This window comes from Eulemur rufifrons, chromosome 4, assembly GCF_041146395.1.
Source record: "Eulemur rufifrons isolate Redbay chromosome 4, OSU_ERuf_1, whole genome shotgun sequence".
Taxonomy (NCBI): Eukaryota; Metazoa; Chordata; class Mammalia; order Primates; family Lemuridae; genus Eulemur; species Eulemur rufifrons.
Genome location: NC_090986.1, coordinates 78932793 through 78958664, shown reverse-complemented (window position 1 = coordinate 78958664; position 25872 = coordinate 78932793). Strand labels below are relative to the sequence as shown.

Sequence of the window (25872 nt, the reverse complement as noted above, 5' to 3'; positions counted from 1 at the left end):
GAGCCCAGGCATGGCAGCTAATTAGGATAGTGGGGTGAGCCAGTGAGCCCCAGGAGTTTGGGTGTCCATAAGGGGCACCCCACAGGAGATTGCCACAAGAGGCTGACTGGGAGCCGTGGGTCCCCCCCTCCAACACCCGTTGCAACCACGAGAGCAGCTTGAATGGAGAGGCCCACAGACGGCTGCTTCTCTATGGCGGGTGCGTGCCCCAGGCTGAGCCTGCCACAGAGAGCCGGGGTCCCTGTGGGAGCAGCCTGCCCGCTGCTATTTCACAGGATCCCTACCTGATAGCTCAGATAGGCGGCCGGTCCTGGTGCCCCCAGACCCAAGAGTGGTGCAGGGAGGTCTCGGCCTGGACTCAGGTGGTGAGGAAGCCCTGGTGACATGTCCCATGGGAGAGTGTGGTGGGGTGCTGAGGTCGGGGGAGGAGCTAAGCAGGCAGTGGCTAGTCTGTGGGAGCCTGGAAGCCTTTGCAAAGCCTCAGCGGGGCTCAGCAGGTGCTTTTCTGGTCACTAGGGGGTGCCGCTGGGAGGAGGTTCAGAACAAGCTCCCCAAACCAGGAAAACGGTTCCCCAGGGAGGGGCCGAAATGCTTGAGTGCTCCATGCTGAGGTATCTGTGAGCATGCCCAGCCCCTGCTGGAGAACCACCATATTAGACAGGCGTGCAGCATTCAAAGAGAAATAGCCTAGTTCCCAGTTCCGTGGCAACTAACGCCTCCAGCACACCAGCTGAAGGGAAGCCGTGGCCCCTCACTACTCATTACAATAGGGGAGCCGAGAAACTTGCCAGTGGCTACTCCTCTCTGGCGGGAGCGTGCCCCTGGCTAAGGCCCCTGAGGATAGAGGAGCCCACTACTCTCCCTTTGGAGACTTGTGGGGAACGGGGCTGCACAGCTGGGGACCCCCCTGCCCACCAGCGTTTCGCGGAGATGCACTGTGGTGGGCCAGACACACGGACGGGGGGGAAGTCAGAGAGCTGGACTCGGTGGCGAGGGAAGCATGAGGACTGCTCTGACAGCAGTGTGCTGTGGGGGTCCAGGCAGCGGCGATTTGGGAGGGTGCTCGCGCCTCCCCGCAGAGAAGCTGCCTAGTGGGCAAAGGCAAAAAGAGCCCGCCTGGGGCCTTAGCACTCAAGCATTTAGGCCTCTCCCTCGGGAATGGCCTTCCCAGTTTGGCGAGTTTGTCCTGAACCTCATCCCAGCGGCTCCTCCTAGTGACCAGAGAAGCAACTGCTGAGCCCCACTGAGGCTCTGCAAAGCCTTTTAGGCTCCCACAGTCTAGCCACCATCTGCTTAGCTCCTCGCCCCACCTCAGTGGGAGTAGAGATCAAGCAACCCCCTGGGAACTACAGGGTCCCTCATAAAGCTTGGGACACTTGTGTGCCCCCTCTGGAGGACCAGAGCTTACCACAAACAGAAAAGAACATCTTGACAGCTGGCTCTTCCACACCAACATCATCCAGTGATGGGGGAACAGCTCTACAGCTCAGCCTAGTGCCTTCCAACTCAAGCAAACAAGGCGTGGCTGATTTCTACTCACAAGAACCACCTGCCATCTCAGAGATTAAGCTGGGGAACCCAACCCAACTCACACTGCTGGGAAGAGTTGAACACAGAAGGTCAGAGGAAACCCAAAAGGTTAACGAAACCTGCTTGAACACCCCATCGAAAACCTGGGACCAGCACTCCACTTCCTGCCATGGTTAGGGATCGATCTTCAGGGACCCAGAGACAAGGCCACAAACCAGGCCTAGTGCCCCTAGGACTCAGTTGAGAGGCCAGATGACAAGGAATCAGTGAAAGAACTCTGGAAACATGAAAAATCAGAGCCAAAGGACACTCCCCCCGCAAAAATAATAACTCCTTAACAATGGATATGAACCAAAATGAAAATACTGAAGTGACTGATAAAGAATTCCAAATATGGACCACAAAGAAGCTCAGTCAAATACAAGAGAAAATGGAAACCCAGCACAAATAAACTACAGGGCACAGCCACACTCTCAAATGGGCTCAAAAGTCTCCAGAGAGTCTCCTGGCAGCTCTCCTGGAAAGAAAGAAAAAGAAAAAACAGTCTCTGGAGGGAAACAGACACTACATCACTAATCACATCCCTTATTTTACTGCATCTGTGTTTGGAAAGTCTGTTATGGGAACATAGAAGACAGATAAATTAACCTTGCCTGTAAAACTGGAGAAGGAGTCAAAGAGGCAGCAAATTTAGCCTGATTTGTACCAAGAACTCGTTGATTCCTACAGGAGTAGGTTTTACCAGACAGACAAGGGAAGTGACAAAGCCATTCCAGAAAGAGAGAATGTAAACAAAAACCATGAGGAGCGAAAGTCCAACTGTACGTAGCACTACGTGAGCAGAGCACAGGGGGTGGTAGGCGGATTTGTGCTCTATGCCAAGGACGTTCTCTGTAATGACAATCCACCTGTTACACTAAGAATTTAAGGGAATATATATGAACATACACAATTCAAGGAAAGAGAGAAAAATTTTCCATTAACTCTAAGTAGATTTGGAAAATTGTATCAAAAGGACAGCATTACCTGCATTTTTTTTTGTCTATAAAGTTCTATTTTATTACAAAATTTGGTCTACAAATTTGTGCCTCAACTTTCTGGCAATAAACCCCAAAATGCTACACAAACCATCACAGAATTCGCTTCATCCTTCAAGGAAAGGAAAAAGAAAGCGAGCCTACCTCCCCAGGAGAGCTTTTCTAACCCTCAGATGCACGAGACATCTGAGCGCATCTTCACGGAGGGGCAACACTGAGGATGGAGGTGGAGAGGTGGTTCTCAGCAACAGCCCTACCCTGGCAGGGAGGCTTGCAAAGGCCAGGCTGGGACAGACAATTTGAAATCCTCAACCTGTCACTTCCTAGCCAGGTGTCCTTGGATAAGTTACTCATTTCCTTATCTATAAAATGAAGATACAGCATGACCTCACAGGGTTGTTGGGAAATTTAAATAAGATTTATGTAATGAAATTATAATCCTTAATTGCAATGTGTTCAAAAGAGGTTATAAAGAGGTTATTCCGTACGGGGATTTCTACATGAGACACACAAACAATGCAAAGCACATCTCAGTACAGGCAAGAGGAATTTGGGGCTGAAGGTGAAAAGACACCGGTTCCCTGGAATATTCCAGAAACAAAATCTGAACATGTGAGGGATACGAGTCCTTTCACTTAGCCCCCACATGTTTTGTAGGGTCACCCAACATCTGAGTATCTTAACCACTGTTTTCCCTGTCATTTGTTCCTGATAAACACTTTTTAAAAGGGTCCAAAGTGATGTAGCACTATATTTTTTAGACTACGGTTTGTACTATATTTTTTGCAGATAACTTCTAGGTGGAAAGATTGCACTGTATCTCAAAAAGCCAGTCGAAGCGGAGTGACACTTGTATCTGATAATATTTTCAAATACTACGTGGCTCTTCAGATGTCATAGCCATGCTCGGGGAGAAGTGTTTTTGCAGAAGCTCTCCGTGCTTAGCGCAGGGAGGAGAGTGAGACGTGAGCACAGGAGGTGTGGAATGTGCAGTGTGAGCAGATGGGATGCTGCGTAGGAAGACACTGTAACAGTAACAAGATAAGGTGACCCCAAGAATCATAAGAAACATAACAGAAACAACAGCACAAGGCACATCATACGACATCGTGGTTTGCCCCCCGCCCCGGTGGGCTGTGGGCGCCACCGCACACCCGGTCCTAAGCATATAAGGTGGAAAACTCCTCCGCCCGCCAGCAGGAAGGACACAACATCCCCATCAGTCAAGAAAAAGAGGAAGAGACAATGTCAAGAAGGAGGAAAGGCCAGACAGGAGAAAAAGGAACGACACAGAAACCCAGGGGCCGTGATCCGCTCGGATGCGTGCCCGCTCTCAACCTTCAGGAGCGCACTTTCGATAAACTCTCTCTGCCTGCAACCCAGTCTTTGTCTCTCGCTCTCATTCTTTCATCTCGAGAAGACAAGAGCCCAGGGATGCGGGGTACAGCGGCAACATATGGTTCTTCTGCCAACACTCCTGTCACCATTACCAAAGTTCACAAAGAGGTTCTCACCTGCCCAAGCTCTTCATTAAGGTTTGACGTCCTGGCCATTGCAGGAGTGTCGTTTCCTAGGTAATACATATCTGTGTCCTGAGAGAGAGAGACATTTCAGAAAATATACGCCATTAATCATTCAGATTAACACAGAAAAGCAGCTAAGAATGGATAATTTAAAACCCTTCTGTTTTCATAGAAATGCTAATTTTAAATTTTGGCGTGAAAATACAGTGTCTATTGTAATAGAGAAAGGATGTGATACAAGGGGAAAGCACGGTATTAAAATACAGAAGATTTGGTTTCAAGACGATCGTTTCATGACCTAGTCTAACTTAGAACTCCGAGCTCGGTGAATACCTCGTTTACAGGACTGCAGTGAAGACCAAACACAAATGCACACAAAGCACCTGGGCTACCCCCCGCCCCTGGCTGCTGAAGCCCAGTGCTCACAGGCCATGGCAGGCCCTTAAAGTGTCTCGCCTCTACCCGCTTAAAATCAAATCCCAGTTTGCTGCCATGATGGATTTTGATATAGCGTAAACAGGATAGTAAACACACGCAAGGGGCCCTTTCTTCAGTGCTGATTAGGCTCCAACAGCATCAGCAGCAATTGCAACCAGATGACAATCAGCCTTCCGCCTCCATTACCTCAGTGTCCACGGCAGCCCTCGCAGAGCGGGTGTCCTCCCACCTCTCAGGGACACCCTCACTGGAGAGCCCTCGCCAGTTCTCTGTGTGGCCAGTTTAAACCCCGGGACCTAATGGTAAATGGAAACTTCTTTTCTGGGAGGTCAATGAAACGCTGAAGGCTCTGAGCTAGTATTAGAAAACAAGAGGTTAAACTCTGCCCTAATACTCACCCAGTTAATGAAAAGGGCTTGAGTGTACTTCACCACTTCGAGAGTCACCAACAGGCTGATGGGAATAAGATTGTTGTATAAGATGATGAATGTCAACAGGTTGTATCCGAAATTATCTGAGGTCGTGTCTGCGGGAGAGAACCAGAGTATTTATACAGCTGTAGTTGTAGACTCCATTCAGTTTCTTTTAGCCTTTTTTATTTTGGAATTTTTTCTAAAAGATGTTCCCAAGAAAAGCCTGTTGGTTTATTTAGAGATTCAAGTTAGAGTAGTTATTGAGCATCTGCTATGTGTCAGGAATTGTGAGCACAAAGGCTGGTTTCTGGGGGGGCGGGGGGGGTGTCGGGGAGGGGAGTGAGCAGACACGAGCATGCCCCCCCCAACGTGACCATGCAGCAGGACGTCACAGGACACTGCAGGAACCAACACAGGAGGCTTCTTCATGGGAAGGCATGGTCACTGAAGGCCACCCAGAAGAAGAAATGCTTGAGTCATGTGCTGAAGAGCAGAGGAGAGACAGCTGACTAAAAAGAAGGCAGAAAGGAGGACAGGCATTTGAAATCATTGTAAGGAATGTTGACGACCTCACTAAGGCAGGAGTATGTTTGGTACACTCCAAAGAGTTGATAAGATGGAAAAAGTGTGAACAAGAGAAGCAGACCGAGAGAGAGAGGCAGGCAAGAAGGCTGGAGCCTCACTAAAGAGAGGAGAAGGAATGTCTTCGTGGGCCAAGGTCCCCAGGGGCGGAACAAGACCCTCGGGAACAGGATCCAAATCAGAGGCGGGGGCAGCTCCAACAGGAAGAAGGACCAGGAGTGGGGAAGGAGGTACAGGGTCTGGGGATCTCAAAAGGGGAGGTTCTTCCCTTGATGGCCATAATATTCCACTTGAGGGACAAAGTAGTGAGATCTTCCTAACTTAGCAAGAGGGTTAGGGAGAGGGCTGCAGCCAGCTGAGGGTCTAACTAGGATTACAGACGCCTGCGAGGGGAACTGGAATTAGCATAAAGACAGCAGCAGGCTAGGACTGGAGATCAGGGATCCATAATGGCTCCAAACCGTAGCGAGTTTTTCCCCAGGAAATTCAGTGAAATGGAGGCAGTCTGACTTAGATCTAGAACTCTGGAGGGAGGTTGTGACAGAAAGACAGGCTCTGGGAAGGACAGGGGTGAGCAGGCGCATGCTGGTCAGTGCCGCCGCCTTTCGCCTCCTCGTCCCCACCGAGCCTTCCGACTTTCCTGCCGATCGCTTTTGTTCTGACCCACTTCTTGCAATCTTGTTCTCCTACAGAATTAAGGAGTTGCTAACTAGGATCTCTAAGTCCCGAGGGTTACAAATGTCTCTAAGGTGCAACATTTGCTTAGAAACTAATATCTACCAAATTAAGAAATACTAAAGTAAGTTCTCAAAGATGAAAGAAGTGACACCAGATGGCAATTAAAATCCAAATAAAGGAAAAAAGGGCACTTTACTAGTAAAGACCATTTTAAAGGTATTTATAAGACAGTATAATTACATCATTTTATCCTTTTTCTTAATTTAAAAAAAAAGCAATTGCAAAAACTTCATTATAAAATCGCACTGTTGGCCTTACAGAGAGATGCGATACACACGACAGTACAAAGGAGCAAGGGGAATGAAGGTGCATGAAGCAAAGAAATGACACCAGCTGGCAATTCAAACCCAGAAATAAAGAGCGCAGAAAATAGTAAATAAGTAGGCTCATAGTTTTTTTTTTTCCTTTAGATTCTTTAAGAGACATGAGGTTGGTAGCGAACATAGATAAATGTAACCCATGTATTAATAACAATAATAGCACAAAGCAGGAGAGGAAACAATGGAGTGATGTTTCTGTATTTGACTGGATCTAAGTATTAATCAGAAGCAGAGTTAGATAAATTACGATGCACATTGTAATCCCTAGTGCAACTAGTAGGAAAATACTTAAAAAATAGTCAAGAGATAATCATTGGAGTATAAAACAATACCCAAATGTGCCCTTCTCCACTTCCTCACGTGAGCCTAACCTCTCGATTGTCCTTGAAGGACTGGCAACATGTGCAGTAGCCCAAGGGAACAGAAGGGCTCCACTCTGCGCCAGCCAGCAGCCCACCAGCACTTACTCATCTTCTTGATGTACCAGTTCTTTCCACCTTGAGACCCGTTCCAGTACAGGGCTCCCACCGAGCTCACCAAGGCCATGACCAAGAGGATGCCAAACAACACCAGGATCTGCACGTTGGTCACCTTCTCAACATTCGATCTCTTGAGAGGTGCTTTGGTTGAATTCTGTGCAACAGCATGGAAAGCTAGTAAGGGTCACAGAACAGACTTGGGGCCAAGGGTGGGGAGAAAAGAAGGTAAGACAACCATATTGAACAAGTGACAAGTAAAAAGACTTTTTTTTTTTTTTTTTTTGCTGAACAATCAATGAAATTTAAAAGTGTACCATGCTCCTGAATCAACAGCTAGTTTTAAGAAAAAAGAAGGTACACTCTACCAGTTTAAAGAACACATTCCAACTCTATATGATTCATTCTGTACTTATGGTATTTATATATTTAGCATGAAATTAACCACTTTCTTTATCTTAAGACATAATAGGTTCTAAATAAGGTAAGTCCAGTTTCAAACAAATCAGGACGCTGTTAATTCAAAAGAAACTTAGAGATTCTATACTATAAAAACCTAGAGAGAACTTTCAATAGAACAGCTCTACAATAAATATACTGAGCTATTTTAAAAGTACATATTTTCCCTCCAGAAGCTCAAAATTTGAGGAAACACAATTACACAAACACACACACATCAATAATGCAAAATAGAACATTAATAGGTGTCAAAATAAATGGACAAAAAGTTCACTTGGAGGACTGTGAACAAGAAATGAGCAGGCAAAGTCAGGAACGGTCTTGGGGTCAGGAGAAACCTGACCGGTGTCCTGAATCACAAGCAGGGTGTAGACAGGAAGGAGAAGCAGGAGAAAGCCTCCCCACGGCCTGGCATCTGCTTTCTCACTGCCGCTGGGGGAGCCAGCCCAGCCAGAGCCCAGGCCGCGTTAGGAGGCGAGTTCAGAAAGATTCATTAATGCCAGATTCAGGAATCACTGCATTTCAGGTGGAAAATTGGGGACTAGATTTTCCAGCAGTGGAAAAGTCAATAGAACTGTTTGAATAAGACAGTTACGCACCCGAAGTCATTTTATAAGACAAATTTTTGAAGGCAGTTGTGGTGGGCAAGATAATGGCCCCTCAGTGATGCCCACATGCTAATCCCTGGCCCCTGTATGTCATTCTATATAGCAAAAGGGACTCTGCAGATGGGATTAAATTAAGGACTTTGAGGAGGAGAGATTATCCTGGATCACCCAAGTGGACCCAATCTAATTACAAGGGTGCTCAAAAAGGAGAACTTTCCGTGACTGTGGTCAGGGGAGAGGTGACTACAGGGAAAGGATCAGAGAGGTACAATGCCACTGGCTGTGAAGACGCAGGGAGCGAGCCAGGAGTGCAGGCTGATAAAGGCAAGGGTCAGATTCCCCTCTAGAGCTGCAGTCCCCAACCCTGGTCCGTGGCCTGTTAGGAACCGGGCTGCACAGCAGGGGGTGAGCCGTGGGCACGCAAGCAAAGCTTCATCTGTATTCACAGCTGCTACCTATGGCTGGCATCACCACGTAAGCTCTGCCTCCTGTCAGATCAGCGGTGGCATCAGATTCTCATAGGAGAGCGAACCCTACTGTAAACTGTGCATGCGAGGGATCTATGTTGCTCACTCCTTTTGAGAATCTAATGCCTAATGATCTGAGGTGGAGCTGAGGCAGTGATGCTAGCACCAGGGAGTGGCTGCAGATACAGATTATCATTAGCAGAGAGGTTAGCAATGTAATAATAAAATAAATAAAGTGCACAATAAGTGTAATGCACTTGAATCATCCTGAAACCACCATCCCTGCCTGCCCCCAACCCCGCAGGAAAAGTTATCTTCTATGAAACCAGTCCCTGCTGCCAAAAAGGTTGGGGACGCTGCTCTAGAGCACGCAGAAAAGAACAGCCAACATCTTGAGTTTTAGCCCAGTGAGACCCACATCAGACCCATATCAGACCTACAGACCTGCAACAGAGTAACTGTGTTGCTTTAAGCCACTAAGACTTGAAACTGTGTTACAGTAGCCACAGGAAATGAACACAGTAATACAGCAGGTGGCTGAAGAAGACATTGAGGAGAGGAAAGCCAGGTGGGAATTAATAACAATCCATTGCTGAAGGTGAAATAATTCCTGGATTAAATTAGAAGCCAGGAACTTCCAATTCAAGGAGAGACGGACAAAGGAGCACCAGCCTGCCGGTCTCTTTCCCTGAATCACAGGCCCTGGCTTTGCAAATGCAACATGGATTTGCCAAATTCGGGTGATCTGCAAGTTTGTGAGGCATTAAGTGACCACAAAAATGGTGCCTTGTCCCAAACTTAAGTCCGCACTATTCTCAATGGATTGATCGTTAAAAGAACTAAGATGAAATGTCTTCAAAAACAAGAATACAAATAGAGTCACAACGAGAAAATGAAATGAAGATGGAAGGGGGCAATTCACTCCTGAGCTCCACAGAGAAGCTCGCACCACAATGTCCCTGAAATTGTTATCTGGATTCCGTCATCAAACCCGGAAATGCCATCATGGCCATGGTCTTCTTTGGGGGTGGGGAAGCTGGGGAATTGTTGTACTGGTGATTTTGAAAAGCTAAGTCTTTTAGACATCTAAACAACATAGCAGCATTTTTCTTTATTTCTGTTAATATTTTTCCCCTTTCACTTTAGTTCTTTAAATTATTTGTCCTTTACAGACTTTAAGAAAAATTCCTCTAGCCTCTAAATGTAAATCCATTAGTGAAGGTCAAGTTATCATCAACCAAATGCCATATCGAGGTCAACTGGGGGGACACAGCCACATCTGGCCTCATAGCAAGAACCGGCAGGCCAGTTCCACGGCTGTTTATCCTAACGTTTAAAAACTAAAGATGATCTTATCATTTTTTAATAAACATTCCCTGAATGCACAGGCAGGAAAAAAAATTATAGTAAACTTCATTTCTATGACCCCATTAGTTATTGACGTCTGATCTTTTCCAGCGGTTAAATTCTGGCCAGTTAAGAGGATTAAGAAAATGTATCTTTCATCCAACACAAGAATAATGACCCCAAAACTTCAGGCTTCAACGTGTGTACTTTGTGGAAAGCCAAACTCTGCCTGCTCACTCCCGTCCTCCAAACATGTCCACTTGCAATGGTGAATTTTTAATGCTCAAGTTCCTACTGGCATTACAAGTTGTTCTATTAAATTCTGAAAGAACAATGCTACTTTGGTGTAATGGAGTTGTAAATAAAAACAAGTCAAAATGTCAGATTTTGAAGAAGCTGAAATCAGACCTAAATCCTACACATTTTATTCCCTCCTGAGAAAGGAAGTGTCAGAATAGTGGTGAGAACACTGACTCTGGAGTTGGACTGCCTGGGTGTGAATCCCTATCTCTCACCACTTTGTAAGCTTGGGTTACTCAGATACCGTGTGCCTCAGTTTCCTCATCTACAAAATGAACACAATATTACCCAGCCATCGTGAGGAATAAATGAGTTAATATATGTGAATTGCCTGGAATGATGTGTGATTTGTTGTAATTAATGTTTGCTATAATTAATGTGATAATCTCTCTCTTTCCCATTAAATTAACCAACCAACATAGTAGATATTTCTATATATAACTCCTCTAAGCATGAAATGAGCAAACCTTGAATGGTGAAGGCATCAAGTGAGAGTTAAAAAAAAAAAAAAAAAAAGGTAGAAGAAGAACCCTAAAGCGATTGAGTTTCCTCTCTGTGGTCAAGTAGCACAAGTACAGATGAAAAATGTTATTTCACAAACAGGATGGCTGCTGGCTATGTGCGCTATATTATGTTCCTTTTGAAAGCTCATTATTTTTACTTGCTGCTTCTAAAGGCACAGCGAGTCTAGCGCAGAAGTTTCTGGGGTGTTCCATCATTCTGTACTCGAGCTGTCAACATGCAATAAGCCTCGCAAAGAGGTTTACCACATCTAGGAGTAAGGAAAAGTGCCTCTCGCACTCACTCATGGGATGCAAACTTAGTGCATGCCTTGCTCACTAAAGAGATGAGGGAAGTGTTTTAAAATATGACTTAATTAACTCTTATACCTTGGCTACAAAGCTGTATTATCAATGTAGGCTCTAGGAAAACGGTATTACCTCCTGAAAAACACCCAGTGTACAAGAAATCTTGAAGAGTGATTAAATTTGTAATGTGCACAATCTCTGGGCTCTGCCCAAATCTGAGCCAGCCACTCATGATCTCTTTGTCACCTCATCGTAAAAAAACACAAGTAGTGACCTGCGGTTAGTGGTGCTCCAGAAGTGTTCGGCAAGGTTACTGGCACCGGACTGCGGCACACAGAGGGCACTCACTGGGTGGCAAAGCACCAAACTATTCACTAAGATTAGTCTTCCGCACGCAGGCTGCTCAGAAACAACACACTTGAAGCACTCTAATCAGCCCCTGTGCATGGAGGAGGACCTAGCAGGGGGATAGATCAAGCCTATCTCAGATATGCTGAATAATCTCAATCCACCCAAGGGCTGCCTTTCAGAATTCACCAACTCTTCACTTTTCTAACTGCCATGCAGCCCTCCTCCCACCCCGCCCCAACATATGGCTCTGCAACCTTGCCCCTGCGCCTGGCCCTGCCCTCCCCTCCTCCACCAGCTCTCCTCCTGCCCCTCGCCTCACCTGGTCAAGCGCATGTCTTCCCCCCACAAAGCAGAGGGTGCTCTAACAGAGACTTGCATCCGTTGGCATCTGCAGGTGTTATTACTGGATGTATATTCGAGACCTAGAAATACTTCTGAACCTTTCTTCCTTGAATGCCATGTTAAAAAAATTGGCTCATAAAATTCATGCCACGTGGCTACGCTACTTTCTGCCTCTCCCCCACCCAGCAAGGCTACCGGCCTCTCGGTTGCTCCTGCTCACTCGCTGAAGACTTGACAACTGGCTCGCAGCCTTCACCCCACTCTGATCCTATCTTCAGAATCACAGCGACAACTCATCAACTGCCTTAGTCTCTCAGTCCCTTAATTCTCAGCATCAGGTGGCCTCCAACAGCTCCGCCGTTAGCTTCCTACCGCTAGAGTTCACTCCCAGGTCTCCCCATGCTGGAAACCCTCCACCCCAGAAATGGAAAGCAAGCATCCTGCACACTGCTCGGCCTGTCACCCAACTCCAGCCATCCTCGGCAACTCCAGCGAGTCTCCCAGTCCTTCTGATCCCATCTCCCTCCCCTGTCTTCACTGCATTCACGAGCTGGTGTGGCCACCGGGGTCTATCACTTCGCCTCTTGGACTGTTTAACTCTCTCATCCCATTATCTTGTGACCTCAAAGAGTGGATCAGCACAACAGACTCCCCTCTCCAACTCATTATCTAACACGTGCTTCTCGGGGGATCATTCTTGGTGTCCAGTCAACTGGCACCCCGAACCTGGGTCCATGACCCGTCTGTCTATACCCGTAACACTTTAAAATAACATATTCCAGTAGCTATCTCTCTACTTTGGATTCTAGCCTACCTGACTCCCAGAGGGTAAGATGGGCCTTTCACTTTCGTATCCACACAGCCTAGGACTAGACTTCGTACACAGTGGTCACTGCACATTGTTTAATCAAGAAATACAGCCAAATGTGTGTTTTAGAAGTTTTACAAAATGGCAGACAACTGAAAAGCAAATTCTCTTATTAATAGCTACCATTAACAAAATAAGATGCCAAGTGATACCAAAGAAAACGTAAGAAATGACATTTTGAGACATTGATTTATGTAGAATTTCAAAAGCTGCCTGGCAAAATATGTCATCATATAAATGTGAGCTGTAATTTCACAAACAATAATTACAAAGAAAAACATTAACATGGAAAAAGAGCAAAGTCATTTTGACTTCATAGTTTTTCTTTGGTATTTGAAGAATAAACATTATCCCAAAAAAATAACTGATTTTAAACTGTCTAGAATTTAGTTAAGGGCCGGGCGCGGTGGCTCACGCCCTGTAATCCTAGCACTCCGGGAGGCCGAGGCGGGTGGATCACTCGAGGTCAGGAGTTCGAGACCAGCCTGAGCAAGAGAGAGACCCTCGTCTCTACTAAAAATAGAAGGAAATTATCTGGCCAACTGAAAATATATAGAGAAAAAAATTAGCCGGGCATGGTGGCACATGCCTGTAGTCCCAGCTACTTGGGAGGCTGAGGCAGAAGGATCGCTTAAGCCCAGAAATTTGAGGTTGCTGTGAGCTAGGCTGATGCCATGGCACTCTAGCCTGGGCAACAGAGCAAGACTCTGTCTCAAAAAAAAGAAAAAGAATTTAGTTAAGATAATTTACTATAAAATCCTAATTAATGGGGTGAAGAGGAGTAGTTGAGAAATTAAAAATTTAGAACTAATGTCCCCCTAAGTCCAGACAACAAAATAAGTTAGAACTGATTGCCCCCTAAATCTAGAAAACAAAGACCATTTATAGTTCAGGCAAAAGGTAACAAATACCCTATAAGATAACAGAAATCCAGAAGAAACTACCTAAGCAACTAAAATAAAGGGACTTCCTTTCCAAATTTATGTTCATAGACAAAGTGGAGCTTCCTAAATGTACCATTTGCATGATCCACTCCTTAGTCTATCAAAACAAAAAGGAATAGAATTTTTTCAGAATAGAAACATTTACCTGCATGAGTTTGGTGTCGTGTCCAGTATAAACAACTATGCCAAAGACCCACTGAGTATTTCTAAGCTGCGTACCTCTTAATAAGATCTGGTCAGGCCCAAGGGAAACAGGGCTAAAAATAAGAAACAACATTTATATTTAATGACAGTCTGACAAATGAGCATGAGTGCGCCCCTTACACATAAACCCACAATAAATCAAATGTTTCCTTTAGTAGAATTTGAACTATTCCACTGAGAAATGGGAGCAACAAAGGTTACCATTGGCTTAATCTACCAAAAGAGGCCAACAAAAATGGTTTATTTTATTCATTCATCACTATAAAAAAATGTTTCCTCCCCCCAATAAAATGTTAGAGGGAATTACGTCTCTCATAATCCTGTTATGAAACTCAACCCCCAGAAAGGGAGTTGCTAAAATAACAACCAGAAGCTTATCCATTTGGGAAACTCAGTTTGTTTTACAGACGATTATAAGAAGAAAAAAAAAAAGAAGCAGTCAACCTATCCCATTAAATTTGTTAAGGATGGCTTAATGATTAAACAGAGACCTGTGTGATAATTTAGAAATTCAAAATGGGGAGCCTCTAGAATAGCTATGCGTGCCACAGGAAGCCAAGAAGTAGTCACACTTAGTCGTCAAATTTATTTGGGGCTGATTCCCATGGTCAGGTCCTTCCAAGCCGTGGGTCTGTTCAGAACATAAGGGACAGCCCGACAGGCTGTGGGGGGCACTGGTCAGAGGCATGCAGACAAAAGGAGGCCAGGAGATGGACACCGCACCCCAACATCATAACCACGGACAACTCAAACAACACAGCAAACGCCCAGAGGACAAAGACAATGGAATACAGACAACAGGGCACTGAATATTCTAGAGGAAGAGTCATCATTCATTTCATTCGACTTTCTAAAAAACAAATGTTGCTTAGGAGAATGCTAGGGAAAAAAACATACAGTTCTCTAACAAGTAAACTAGCTTCTATACACCTCAAACACCTCTCTTCTGCTTTCTGCACAATTTTATGCAGCTAAAACCATTTCTCCTGCCTGGCAGGGTATAGGAATAGGAAGAATAAGTCACACGTTTTGAACCTTCCCTGAGGCCCTTGGGATCTTTGCTTGTCAAAAATCAGTTCTTTCCTTAAATTTAAGGGAAATTTTAAGTTGATTGAAATGGTGTGAATTCTCACTGTTTTTAAATGTTATGAAACTAGAAAACATTTTCCAAAGCTCTAGTAATTCTTAGCCACATTAAAAAAAAAAAAACACTAAGAAAAGGAAAATAATACCTTTTCCCATCTAAGTTCAAGTTTCCAGTGAAGTCATAGAGGTGGCGGTTGGGCCCCTCGCATTCTATAGTTCCAGATAACTTCATCAGCACCTCTCGTGTTTGCATTTCAGCGGTGTGACTCAAAGCCTAGAACATGAAGCCAAAAGGAAGAAATTGAACACAATCTTCTGTGTTTAGAGACAATTCAGCGTTCCCATCATAATCAAAAGGAAACAATAAGTCATCTACGGTGCAATAACTTTGCAGGGCTCACAAATCAAATTATCAGTCCCGCGAAGTTGGCTTTACCAGCAGCTTTTGCCACAAGAACCTAATGCAAAAGTGGCAAAAGAATTTAATGAAGTAGACAGTCAAGATTCCACCACTGTGCTGGAAACATCCATGTGTAAGTAACAATTAACATACTAAAACACCTTACTGAAAGCATAATCTATTAGCTACACTCTGAAGCTGGTCATAAAAATAGAATGAAGAATCCCTTTAATATTTTAACACTATCTAGCACTCCACTAACTCCTTTAAACAGAAAAAAAAAAAGTGTCTAAAGGAAATATCTATAATAGAAAAGAAAGATATGTGGACAGAATTACTGAATTCAACTTTATGTAGCAAAATTTTTTTAAGTGTCAAAATGCTTGAAATTTTTATAAAGACTATTGTTCATTCTGGAATTAAAATATATGGTAAGAATAGCTTCTTTATTTAAGGCACGAAAATTCTGCATCCAGTATACCACTCTCAAGAATTAGAACTTCCATTACAACAATGATGTAAACTGAGGCACACGGAGCCTGTCTGCTGTGTTCGTCTGCACTACAGTGGGGTCCTTCCCACCCAGTCAGCCTCGCTGGGATGTCCCCTCTCTTTGGAATCGCAGGCAGAGAGTGCAGGAAGATGCAAACGAAGGCATGACACCCTTCGTCACCGAGAGCCTGATGAAGGCCAATTTTCCTAGCTCTCTTCATGCGTGTTCCCCTCATCATAAAAGGCAAATTCTCCCCGTTCAGGTTGAGGCGTGACCTTCTGTGGCTGAACATATTTTTTCTTTCTCTAGGAAAAGACAGGTGGGGCCATATGTGCCACTGGGGCCTCCATAACAACACATGTCATAAAAGGTGACTTTACCTGCCGTATTTTAAGGTTCGTCTCCCCATCTAGATTAGCTGTTTCAACATAGCACATTGCCTGAGGTTCACTAAGGAGAGAGAGAGAGAGAGAAAGTCAAGTTTAGTAAGGTCCTCTCCACAAACTCACAGCTCATAAAATCTCTCTTATGATGGGCCCTTCACAATAAACTGTTACAAACAACCTCTTCAACAGGAGTAATTGATGAGAAAGGAAGACGCAGGCTGGTCTCGGGGCTCAACACTGACAGAGGCTTCTGCCCAGCTGACCCGCCCTCACGCGCCCCCCACGACTGCCGGCCTCAGGAGGAGCGTGAAGAGGGGTGTGCTACCTGAAAGGCGTGCTGTCCCTCTCTGCCGAGACCCGCCACGGGCTTCGGTGGTCCTTAAAGTCTGGGGCTGGGCCTGCTCCTGACCGAAAAGGCCACCCCCGGCACGGCCAGCACAAACATGCCTCTTTTGAAGAAAATCACAGCCGAAGGAGTTGAAGGATCAAGCCATGGGCTTGGCAAGCCTTTGCTTCCCTGCGTTTTTTACTATCTCAAAAGGCAACTTTCAATCAAAACACCTAATATTAAGGATGGAAACTCAAAGAGTAAAAATAAGCATAGTGGATCCTATACTTTTATTTCTAATCTTTGGGTTTAGGTTAGTGAACGTATTAGCAGTTAAGAGATTGGATTCTGCAACCCACTGGCTAAGTGAAAATCCCCTTGAGCTACGTTTATGGGCCAGGTGGCCTTGGCAGGTTGTTTAACCTCTTGGTGCCTTGGTTTTCTCACGTGTAAAGGAAGGGTGTTGAGGGTTACTGGGAAGGTTATAGGGGCTAACGTACTCAGCAGCTGCACAGCACAAAGTGCGCGCTCAGACACCAGGTGGGAGCATCGTGGAAACACGGTGTCAGCTCAGACAAACAATCCCACAGCAAAACCGGGTTTTCTGAGGGTCACAGCCAAGCCCAAACGATTAATGAATCAATATTTTAATATTTCTAAGAGCTTCACTGTTATCAATCAATAAGGACAAATACAAATCCTGCCTCCCTCTCCTCCATAGGCTCAGGCTCTTATTTTTAAATCTTTGATCTCAAGTAGAAAATTTTAAGCTAAGGCTTAAAATCTAATGAGTGATCAAATCCAATACAAGAAACACCGTCTGCAATCAAAGAAAATGCAAATAGCACGAGAATCATGATTCACAACAGCATATAAATATAGGAAGTTATATGCTTCAAGTCATATAATTTAATCTTGAGTCCCAGAATAGAGGCCCATTCTTACCCTAATTTTGGTTTTCTTTCCTTGCTGTATACTTTTATGCATCAAGCCAAGGAAAATCAAGGGCTGCGTTGTCCCTCACATACCCCACTGAGGGATGATATACCTTTCTAGAATAAAACCACCTAGAGAACAGGGCAAGGATATTTGGGCAGAAAAGGGGCAAAATGTGGATGAATGAAGAGCAGACACCATCGGCAGGTCACGTCTATGCTGGGAAAACGCCCGCGGTTCTACTGCGGGGCGGCATTGGGTTCTGCGGTAGGGACTGCTGGCTGGGCCCATCAGGAAACCGGTTCTGAAGTCTCAGATGTGCTACAGCCTGATGTTATAGAACAGACCACTCCACTGCTCTTGAATCAGTGCTCCTAGAAACGAGGATGACCCCAGAATAGCCGGGAGATCACAAGGGATCCACACAGGTAAAAGCAAAGAGTGTAGAAAAAGCACAAAGGAATGAACAGGAGAAAGAAACCCAGGGTGGAGCCAGGAGAAGGCGCACGGCCAGTAGATGGGAGAGCGGGTCGGAGAGAGGAGGTTGGCAGAGGGGAAAGGTGCAGGCGCCGCTTAACGCCTTGTTGCTCTTAACGTTGATTTCAACACCCGCGCCCACTAGCACACCTGACCTGGAGGAGAGCAGGACCACGTCTGCGGGAAGATACTGCCCATTGACGACCTTCACAATGTCTCCCACTGCCACCTGGAGAGCGGGGTGAGGACAGAGAAGCGGGAAAGAAAAGAAAAAGGCGCTTAAATATTTGAAGAAAAAATTGCTATATAACTAAGCCATGAAGTTTAAGATAAAGAAGCCCAACTTATTCTCCTTGACAAGAACAAAGGGAAAGTGCTTCCATACAGGCAACTGGTAATGTCGCCTTTTTGCAATGATGATTAATATAAAAGAAAAAAGGAAAGGGAGAGGGAGAAAGGGATGAGTTGGCACAACCACAAAGATCTCATTTTATTACAATCATCCACCCATTTACAAACACGTGGACGTTTCCATAGCTGTAGCCGTAGGGCAGAGTGGTTACACAGGCACCTCCAGAGCCCGCCAGAACTTCTGGGTTCCAGTCCCCTGCTGTGTAGCCATGCAAAAGCTATGCAAACTCTGTGTGCCTCAGTTTTCTCATCTATAAAATGAAGATAACATCACATATTTCATGGAGTTACTGTGAGGATCAACTAAGTTAGCACACATAAATTTTTCTGTTTTACAAATGGGGAAACTGAAGCTTAAAACAAAATAACCTGATCAAAGTCATACAGTCAGTGAGTGTCAGAACCAGTTTTCAAAACTGGGCAATCTACAGGAAGGCCAGTGCTCTGATTAAAAGGTAGGACTAAATTTATTCATGAGCCATGCACCTAAAAAGCCCCCTGGAAATATACCACATAAAACAGAGAAGATTTGTACAGCCCCAAGAAATAGTCAGAAAGAGAGTCATGGCCAAAGTCAGAGACCACATTGGGAAACAGACTCCACTGCACAGAAGATCCTACGCCAAGGAGGCAGGCTGTCATCTCCAAAACAGCACCATGGCCAAGTGTCTATAAATCCTTTAAATAAGGTCACAGAAAGCACCAGGTCGGAAAGAACGTGGGCTTTCAACTCAGGCATGCCAAGGCTCAAACCCTGGCTTTGTAGGCATGTGCTAGCTCTGTGATCTTGGTGAGTGGCTTCACCTCCCAGAGACCTGGTGTCCTCACTTCTAATATGAGAAAACAACTCCACTGGCTTTTTAAGGTTGATGCAGTGACTAAGGAAGTATGGACAGCACCTGGATGAAACAAGTGCCTGTAGCTATCAGTCCCTATCAGCGTGAGTGTAACTGAATGGACACAATGAGTGTGACACTCAAGGACATTAGAATTCTCGATGACACAAAAAGAAAGATCAGTCCTACCTAGTGCAGTACTAATTGCAAAACTGAAAATGGGCACGTCTGTTTTCTCTTTCCTATTGAACTCTATGCTATTCCCTAGAAATCAAGAAGTCCAAATGATATAATACTTGTGACAAACTACTGGATCTTACAAGCGAGTAGGTGCCCATGTTAATTTTCTGTCAGGAAAGAGGAGAGTTTACTGTGAGGTGTTCTATGTGTGCTCCAAATTGCTTATCAAAGTGTGCAGGGAGAAATGCTCAGAGCTGTTTTAACAACCACCAGTACAAAAGCAAGGGATGCTTATGGAAATGGAAAGTGTTTTTTAAAAGTAAAAATATTTTACAGGAATAATTTAATTATATAAAAAAAAACACGAAGAAGCAATTGGGGGGAAAACTCACTAGGAAGGAAAATTAGTCATGTTTTCAAATGAAGAAAAGCAGTGGGTTTCTTTTAATTCAAAGTGGGAGGACAAGGGAAATTATGGCTTTCTCCCATCTTTACTTTCTAAATAAAGGAACATTCATATCTCAGCAACCAAGCACTAAGAAATTTCATGTACATGAGAAACTACTCACTTGGGATTTTGTTTGAAAATGGTCTTCTAGTTGATGTTCTTACGTGTGACTGTCCCTTGCATGTGTGGTACTGTCTAAGAGAATCAGTACACTGGGAAAGTAACCACTCCAGATCCCTGAATCCACTCTAGCCTCAGAAGGTTCCTCATGCCTCTGAGTTTTGAAGAAATAGCAAAAAGATCCTTTTAAAGTCAGTGAAAGCTGTTGAGATCCACCCAAGTGCTGTCTTCAGCATTCACCTCCAACCCAGGGGATGGCTGCCTTGAGCCTCGGCATCTCAGATTAGATGATGCTTTGTGTAATGAGAGCCAGCTCCCCTTGCCCGACATCTCTGGCGCCTGCCTTCTCCCATATTCCCATCCTCACACTGAAGTGCTCACAGCCCTGCAGCTGTGCCTCTGAAACTGGTCACCTCCCATTCACTTTTGGGGAAAGCTCAACAGCATCGCTGGAGGGAAGCCTCCCCTCACCTGAGCCAGGGGTCTAGACTGCTGGCCCCTCCCAGGTACCCCCAGTGCACAGACATGCACCCCCCACGGGGCTCAGCAGCGGCTGTGTTTCATAGTTAGCTGCCTGTCTCTTCCAGGACCCTCGTGGTTCCTGAGTATGCTCCTGAGACCAGTGGCATCAGCCTCACCTGGGAACTTGTTAAAAATGCATATTCTAGGGCACCACCCGAGATGCAGAGAATCAGAAAGTCTGGGAGTGGGGCCCAGCCATCTGGGTTTTATTAGTCCTCCGGGTGACGGGGATGCCAGTGGAAGTTGGGGACCCATGGCACGACAAGAGTCCTCAAGGGCAGGGGCCCCGCTTCACTCTTCCCACGCCTAGCACAGTGTCCAGTACATGCCAAGAGCTCCATTTCAGTAAATACACTGAATGTATTTTAAATTGAAATAAAAATGCAAGTGACGAAGTACATAACAGGTGTTTCTTTGTTGCTGCGTTTCTCCCAGATCTGTGTGGGAAATAGTCATGAGCTCTAGGAGTCGGCAAGGCCATCAACTCCAGGACCCAGAAATCAGAGACCATCACTCCACTTCCTGCTGCTTCAGACAGAGTCAGGCACACAGAATCCGAATCATCCTTCCCTTTGGCCAGTATGATGCCTTTCTGGGGATGGGGAGGAACCCTAGAGAAACCCAAAAGGAATCCTAGAGAACCAGAGGGGTAAATCCCAAGTGCTTGGGAACCCTTGAATCCCTTTAGCATTGGGAGCATTTCTCTCCCTGTGACGTCAAGAATTCCCAACCTCTTGGCCAAGAACCACCACACTTCCAAGTGAGAGTGAGGTCCGTGATGGACTGCAATACAGGACTTCTAGATCAGTACAAAGGTTAAGGTGTTATGCAAAGCACTATTTTAATGGTGAGTGGTTCTCCTAAAGAGAGGCAACATAAAACAAAAACTAAATCAAATGCTGCAGTTATCATATCACAGGCATTTTTCAGACATAAAGGGCCATAAAGAGGTATTTAAAAACATTGTTTACTAAATGTTTAGCAAGAAAAACTATTTTAAGTCATCCCTCTGAATAGCTGTTTTCTTCTGAAATCATGTTAATCAGCTTTGAATGCCGGACTAATGAGAGGCATCCCCCCAAACATCCTGTGTCCATTAAGAAGGTCCAGCTAAAACAGACTCACTTAAAAAGCTAATTTTATCCAATATAAAATACCCGAATGGCATGGCAGATTTCTTCTAAATTTTCCATTCATCACCATAAACAACCAAAAACCCCACACCAATTTTGAGCTCTCCGAACCTCAGACTTGCAGGGCTTTGGAGGCAAAGCCTTCCTTGCTGTTGTTAAGAGCAGCAACTACCGTATGGGTCTTGTTCTAGCAGCCCGAGATGGTCTCCAATCCCTACACCACCAGTCTATATGTAACGGTCCTTCTACCAAGAATGTTAGAAGTGAGAATCTCAACAGTTAAAAAGAAAAACAAACTAACTTAGGTTAAGAGAACAACAGAAGACCAGGGAAAAACCAGAAGATACTTTGAGATTTCAGAAATATCAGTCAAAAGCAACAATGTTAACAGCTTGAGCTGACACATTGGGCACATTCTTGAAGGGGCAGGGAACAGTAAACATGCATCAGTTCTAAGCAGACCACATGGGGAAACCCCACAATGTAAGAGTTATGTAAAATGGAAGTATAGGCAATATACGTAACCTAAACATTTGTACCTCCATAATATGCTGAAATTAAAAAAAAAAAATGGAGGTGACATATGTCTTAGCACAAATTTTATATTGCAATAAATACTAGCAATTCATTACAAGTCTTCAAACCATTATTTTCTGGTATATCTGGAAAATTAATTTTTACCTCTTTCCACATAATGGTATGCCACATACCATTTCTTAACACTGGAAAAGAAAAAGATAGCATATTGGTTAATACTTGTGATAAATTAGAATCAGCTTCATACAATCTAAAAATCTCCTTTTAAAATCCCATTTATTAATTCTAGTATCCCATATTCTTAGACATAAAAGTATAATACCACCACTCCCAAAAGTGGAGCCCCAATCTACGTATCTTTGTAACATATACACATTAATGTGTACACATAAATGTTTATGTATGTATGTAAGTTAAATCTATTTATATTCATCCCAGAAGTAAAAAAAAAAAAAAAAAAAAAACCTACTATTAAACAATTTTTAAAAAAGCAGAGCAGATGTTGTAGAAATTAAACCAATAAAAAGTAGAAAGAGGAGATGTAGGGAGAGATTATAAGCTTAGGATATGAAGAATGCTTGGACTTTTTATGAACATAAAAACTGTCTACTTCCTAAAAATTACAACCTTTTCTAAAATTCTAAAATACACAAATTGTGTTCAAATTTTAAGTATCAGCCCTAAAATACTGTTCATTTGTTATTTTACTATTCCTTTAAAGTGTTTTATAGATCATTTTCCCAATTTATCTCAATATCATTAACCACTTACTCAAAATTCCTTAAATGCAGATCTTATCCTTAAGTTTTATAGTGGAAAGAGGGATTCAGCCTGGTATCTTACCTATTGTTTTCTTTTTGTTCACCGCATTATCTGCCTTATGTCGCTTCTGTTACAGAAAGAAAAAAAAAGTTCTTACATTCCAAAGTTCCAAATGAATAATTGAAATAGCAAACAATGAGATCTGAAATACAAAGGGACGAGGGAACTAACTGCCAGCAATGCTTATGCTGTAAAATTCAGCTGACAGTTTTATGATCTATCATTACTCGATAAATTGAGATGTAGTCTACTGTGGTTTCAATTGTTACATTTTGGTTCTAACAACAAGCACTTTGAAATACGAAACTTCTCACTCCTTGTTTTAGATCGGACTAAAATTATTCAGTATGATAAACCCAACAACAAACAACTGATTTCATCTGACTGATGAAGTAGCTTTGCTTTGATGTGCACAGGTTACGTATCCCTTATCCTAAATGCTTGGGACCAGAAGTGTTTCAAATTTCAGATTATTTCAGATTTTGGAATATTTGTGTATATATAATGAGCTATCTCAGCGGGAGGACCCAAGTCTAAACATGAAACTTATTCATTTATGTTTCATATACACCTTATATACATACATAGCCTCAAGGTAATTTCAGACAATATTTATCATAATTTTGTACACCCGTCATATGAGGTCAGGAATTTTCCACTTGTTGTATCATGTCAGCGCTCAAAACGTTGTGAATTTTGGAGCACTTCAGAGTTCGAAGTTTTGGATTAGAATGTTCAACTTGTATTACATTTATTTATTTACCTGTTCCCAGAAAGATGTATACATGAGTGTGAGGGCGAGTGTGTGAGTGTGGGGGAAGGAGGAAGGAGAGTAAGGGCGGGAGAAGCAAATGCAGAGACAGAGAGACAGGGGGCACATAGATGTATAGAGAGGGAGAGAGAATAGGAATATGGCTGTAGCCAGTGAACTCAGAGATACACGGGAATATGCGTGAGGAGGAGATTCTTACAGAGCTCCCTCAGGCTCAGCAAACACAACACTGCTCTCCTAGACAGCACTGCAGGGTGGCCCACAAGTCACCATACACAGGGCAAATGGGAAATTGTAGCTAAATGTACCTTTACTTACAAAATACTCATTACAACATTGTACAAAAGTTTTCCTTTGTGTGGAGACTTGTGGGACACCCTGTATAATGCTTCAGTAGCTACCCACATTAGCAAGTTCTAGCGTGGGCTATAAGGAACACCAGCGATAAAAATTAAAGAGGTCAAGAGACCAAACAGTCAAAAATGAAGTGTGAACTGCTTCAGTGTCACCGTACAGGTATTTAGGACACTCTGAGTACACGCCCCCTCCCAAAAAATACCATCATGGGTCTGGAGGGGCTCATTAAGCCATAGCTATAGCTCAGTTTCCTGTCTTAAGCATGTCATCCAAGGCAAAACATGAGTTATAAGTTATTTTACATACATGCTTTTATTATCCAAAAGCAAAAACTTACAAAATCTTCTATGATCTCTTTGATGCCTGCGATTGTTAAAATAATGATCAATGGCACCAGCGTGGTGTATCTTCCTGTTGGAGATACGTCTGGGATTTGCTGCAAGAGAAGAAACCACAAGAGGGAAGCTGGCACGTTAAAATCCTCTCCACTGAAATTGTTAAAATTGTGGCACTCGTGGCTCACTCTTTTGCAGTTCTGTTCCATCTCTGTTACACAAAAATAATTACCTCATTTTAAAAACTAGCTATGTGTTTTATATATTTTAAAAATTTTTATCCAATATTGGCTCTGTGTTTAGAACAGAAAAAGACTTAAAAGTATAACTCCAGGGCCATTTTTCAATGCCTCTTTCAGTCACTGTAATTTTCCTTAAGGTGATACTAAAAGACATCTCCCTGTGTACAAGTCATGTTTGTTCCCGCTATCACACAATGACCCCATGAGGGAAACAAACTATATTCAGGTACCGTAACACTCTGCAGTTAAAGAACCTTTTAGCAAAATCTCCTTTTGCATGTAATTAAGTTTGCGAATTTTAAGTAACTTTTTTAAAAACATTACCTGTAATAAGGCAATGAAGAGGAAGAAGGCATTAGCAGCTCTTCTAATCTGCTCATACAAGAATCGAGGTAGAAATGTCAACACGCTGTACTTGGCCGTACTGTAAATGCAAAGAAAAACACTACTATCAGTTATAGATGTACAAGCCAAAACAAAGAACAAAAGTTTCAAAAGCTTTACAGATGGCTTTAAAAACAAAATGTTTCAAAACCCAAGACAATGAAATTGCGGAGCTGATTTCTCCTACGGTGTCTCCCCGGCTATCCACCACTACAGGTGTTTCACGCTCCATCCACACCCAGATAAACCCCATGCCTTCCACACGCCCTTTATTTGGCCACCTTTGCTCCTACAGTTGCTTCCACTGGGGACATCGTCTCCCTTCCACCCTATCCTGTCTCTCCATGACTAAACTGTCCTTCCTAGCCTACCCTCACAGCCGATCTTACGTCTTCCATTCAGTTTGGTCAAATTCATCATGACTCTTCTTCATCCAAGGCCACGGTATGGTGTCTACCCCTACACAATATAGTGCCTGCTTTGCTTCATGTTATATCTACTGCTCTATCCCCAGAACAGATTACGGGAACGGCAAGAATGTTTCCTTCGACTCCATTACATTCCTAGCACACAGCACGTAGCAGATCGTCCAGGAACAATGAAACAGCCCAAAGGCAACATGAACCACGGTCCTTTGGCCGCTCACAGGTTCACCCAAGTTCACGCCGTGAGAGTACCTACACGATTCGCAGCTCACCTTCCAAAGGCATCACTCAGAGCCTATTCTTACTTGAAATAGATTCTTGCGAGATTATCTGGCAGGTTTTGAATACACAACAAATCAGAAGCACCAAAACCGAGGGGGCGAAGGGCTCAGGAGACAGAATGCAGCAGAGGCGGGGACACTGCCGTAGGAGCTGACAGCCACAAAACCTGGAGTGATAAAATAAAACCAAAGCTGCTCAAAAAGT

The 25872-nt window shown here is 44.0% G+C and overlaps 1 protein-coding gene across 2 annotated transcripts in view; it reads right to left on the bottom strand.

Annotated features, from left to right (window-relative positions):
* ATP8A2 (ATPase phospholipid transporting 8A2) overlaps window positions 1–25872 on the bottom strand; it is a 494649-nt gene that overhangs the window by 360399 nt on the left and 108378 nt on the right. For both annotated transcript variants that reach the window (XM_069467429.1, XM_069467431.1), the window contains exons 3-13: window positions 24902–25001; window positions 24338–24436; window positions 22893–22938; window positions 22194–22234; window positions 18018–18091; window positions 16116–16185; window positions 14989–15116; window positions 13698–13809; window positions 7049–7214; window positions 4927–5054; window positions 4082–4159 (exon numbers count right to left, since the gene is read on the bottom strand). In XM_069467429.1, the coding sequence (XP_069323530.1) occupies window positions 4082–4159; window positions 4927–5054; window positions 7049–7214; window positions 13698–13809; window positions 14989–15116; window positions 16116–16185; window positions 18018–18091; window positions 22194–22234; window positions 22893–22938; window positions 24338–24436; window positions 24902–25001 (1042 nt within the window). The remainder of the gene's footprint in view (window positions 1–4081; window positions 4160–4926; window positions 5055–7048; window positions 7215–13697; window positions 13810–14988; window positions 15117–16115; window positions 16186–18017; window positions 18092–22193; window positions 22235–22892; window positions 22939–24337; window positions 24437–24901; window positions 25002–25872) is intronic.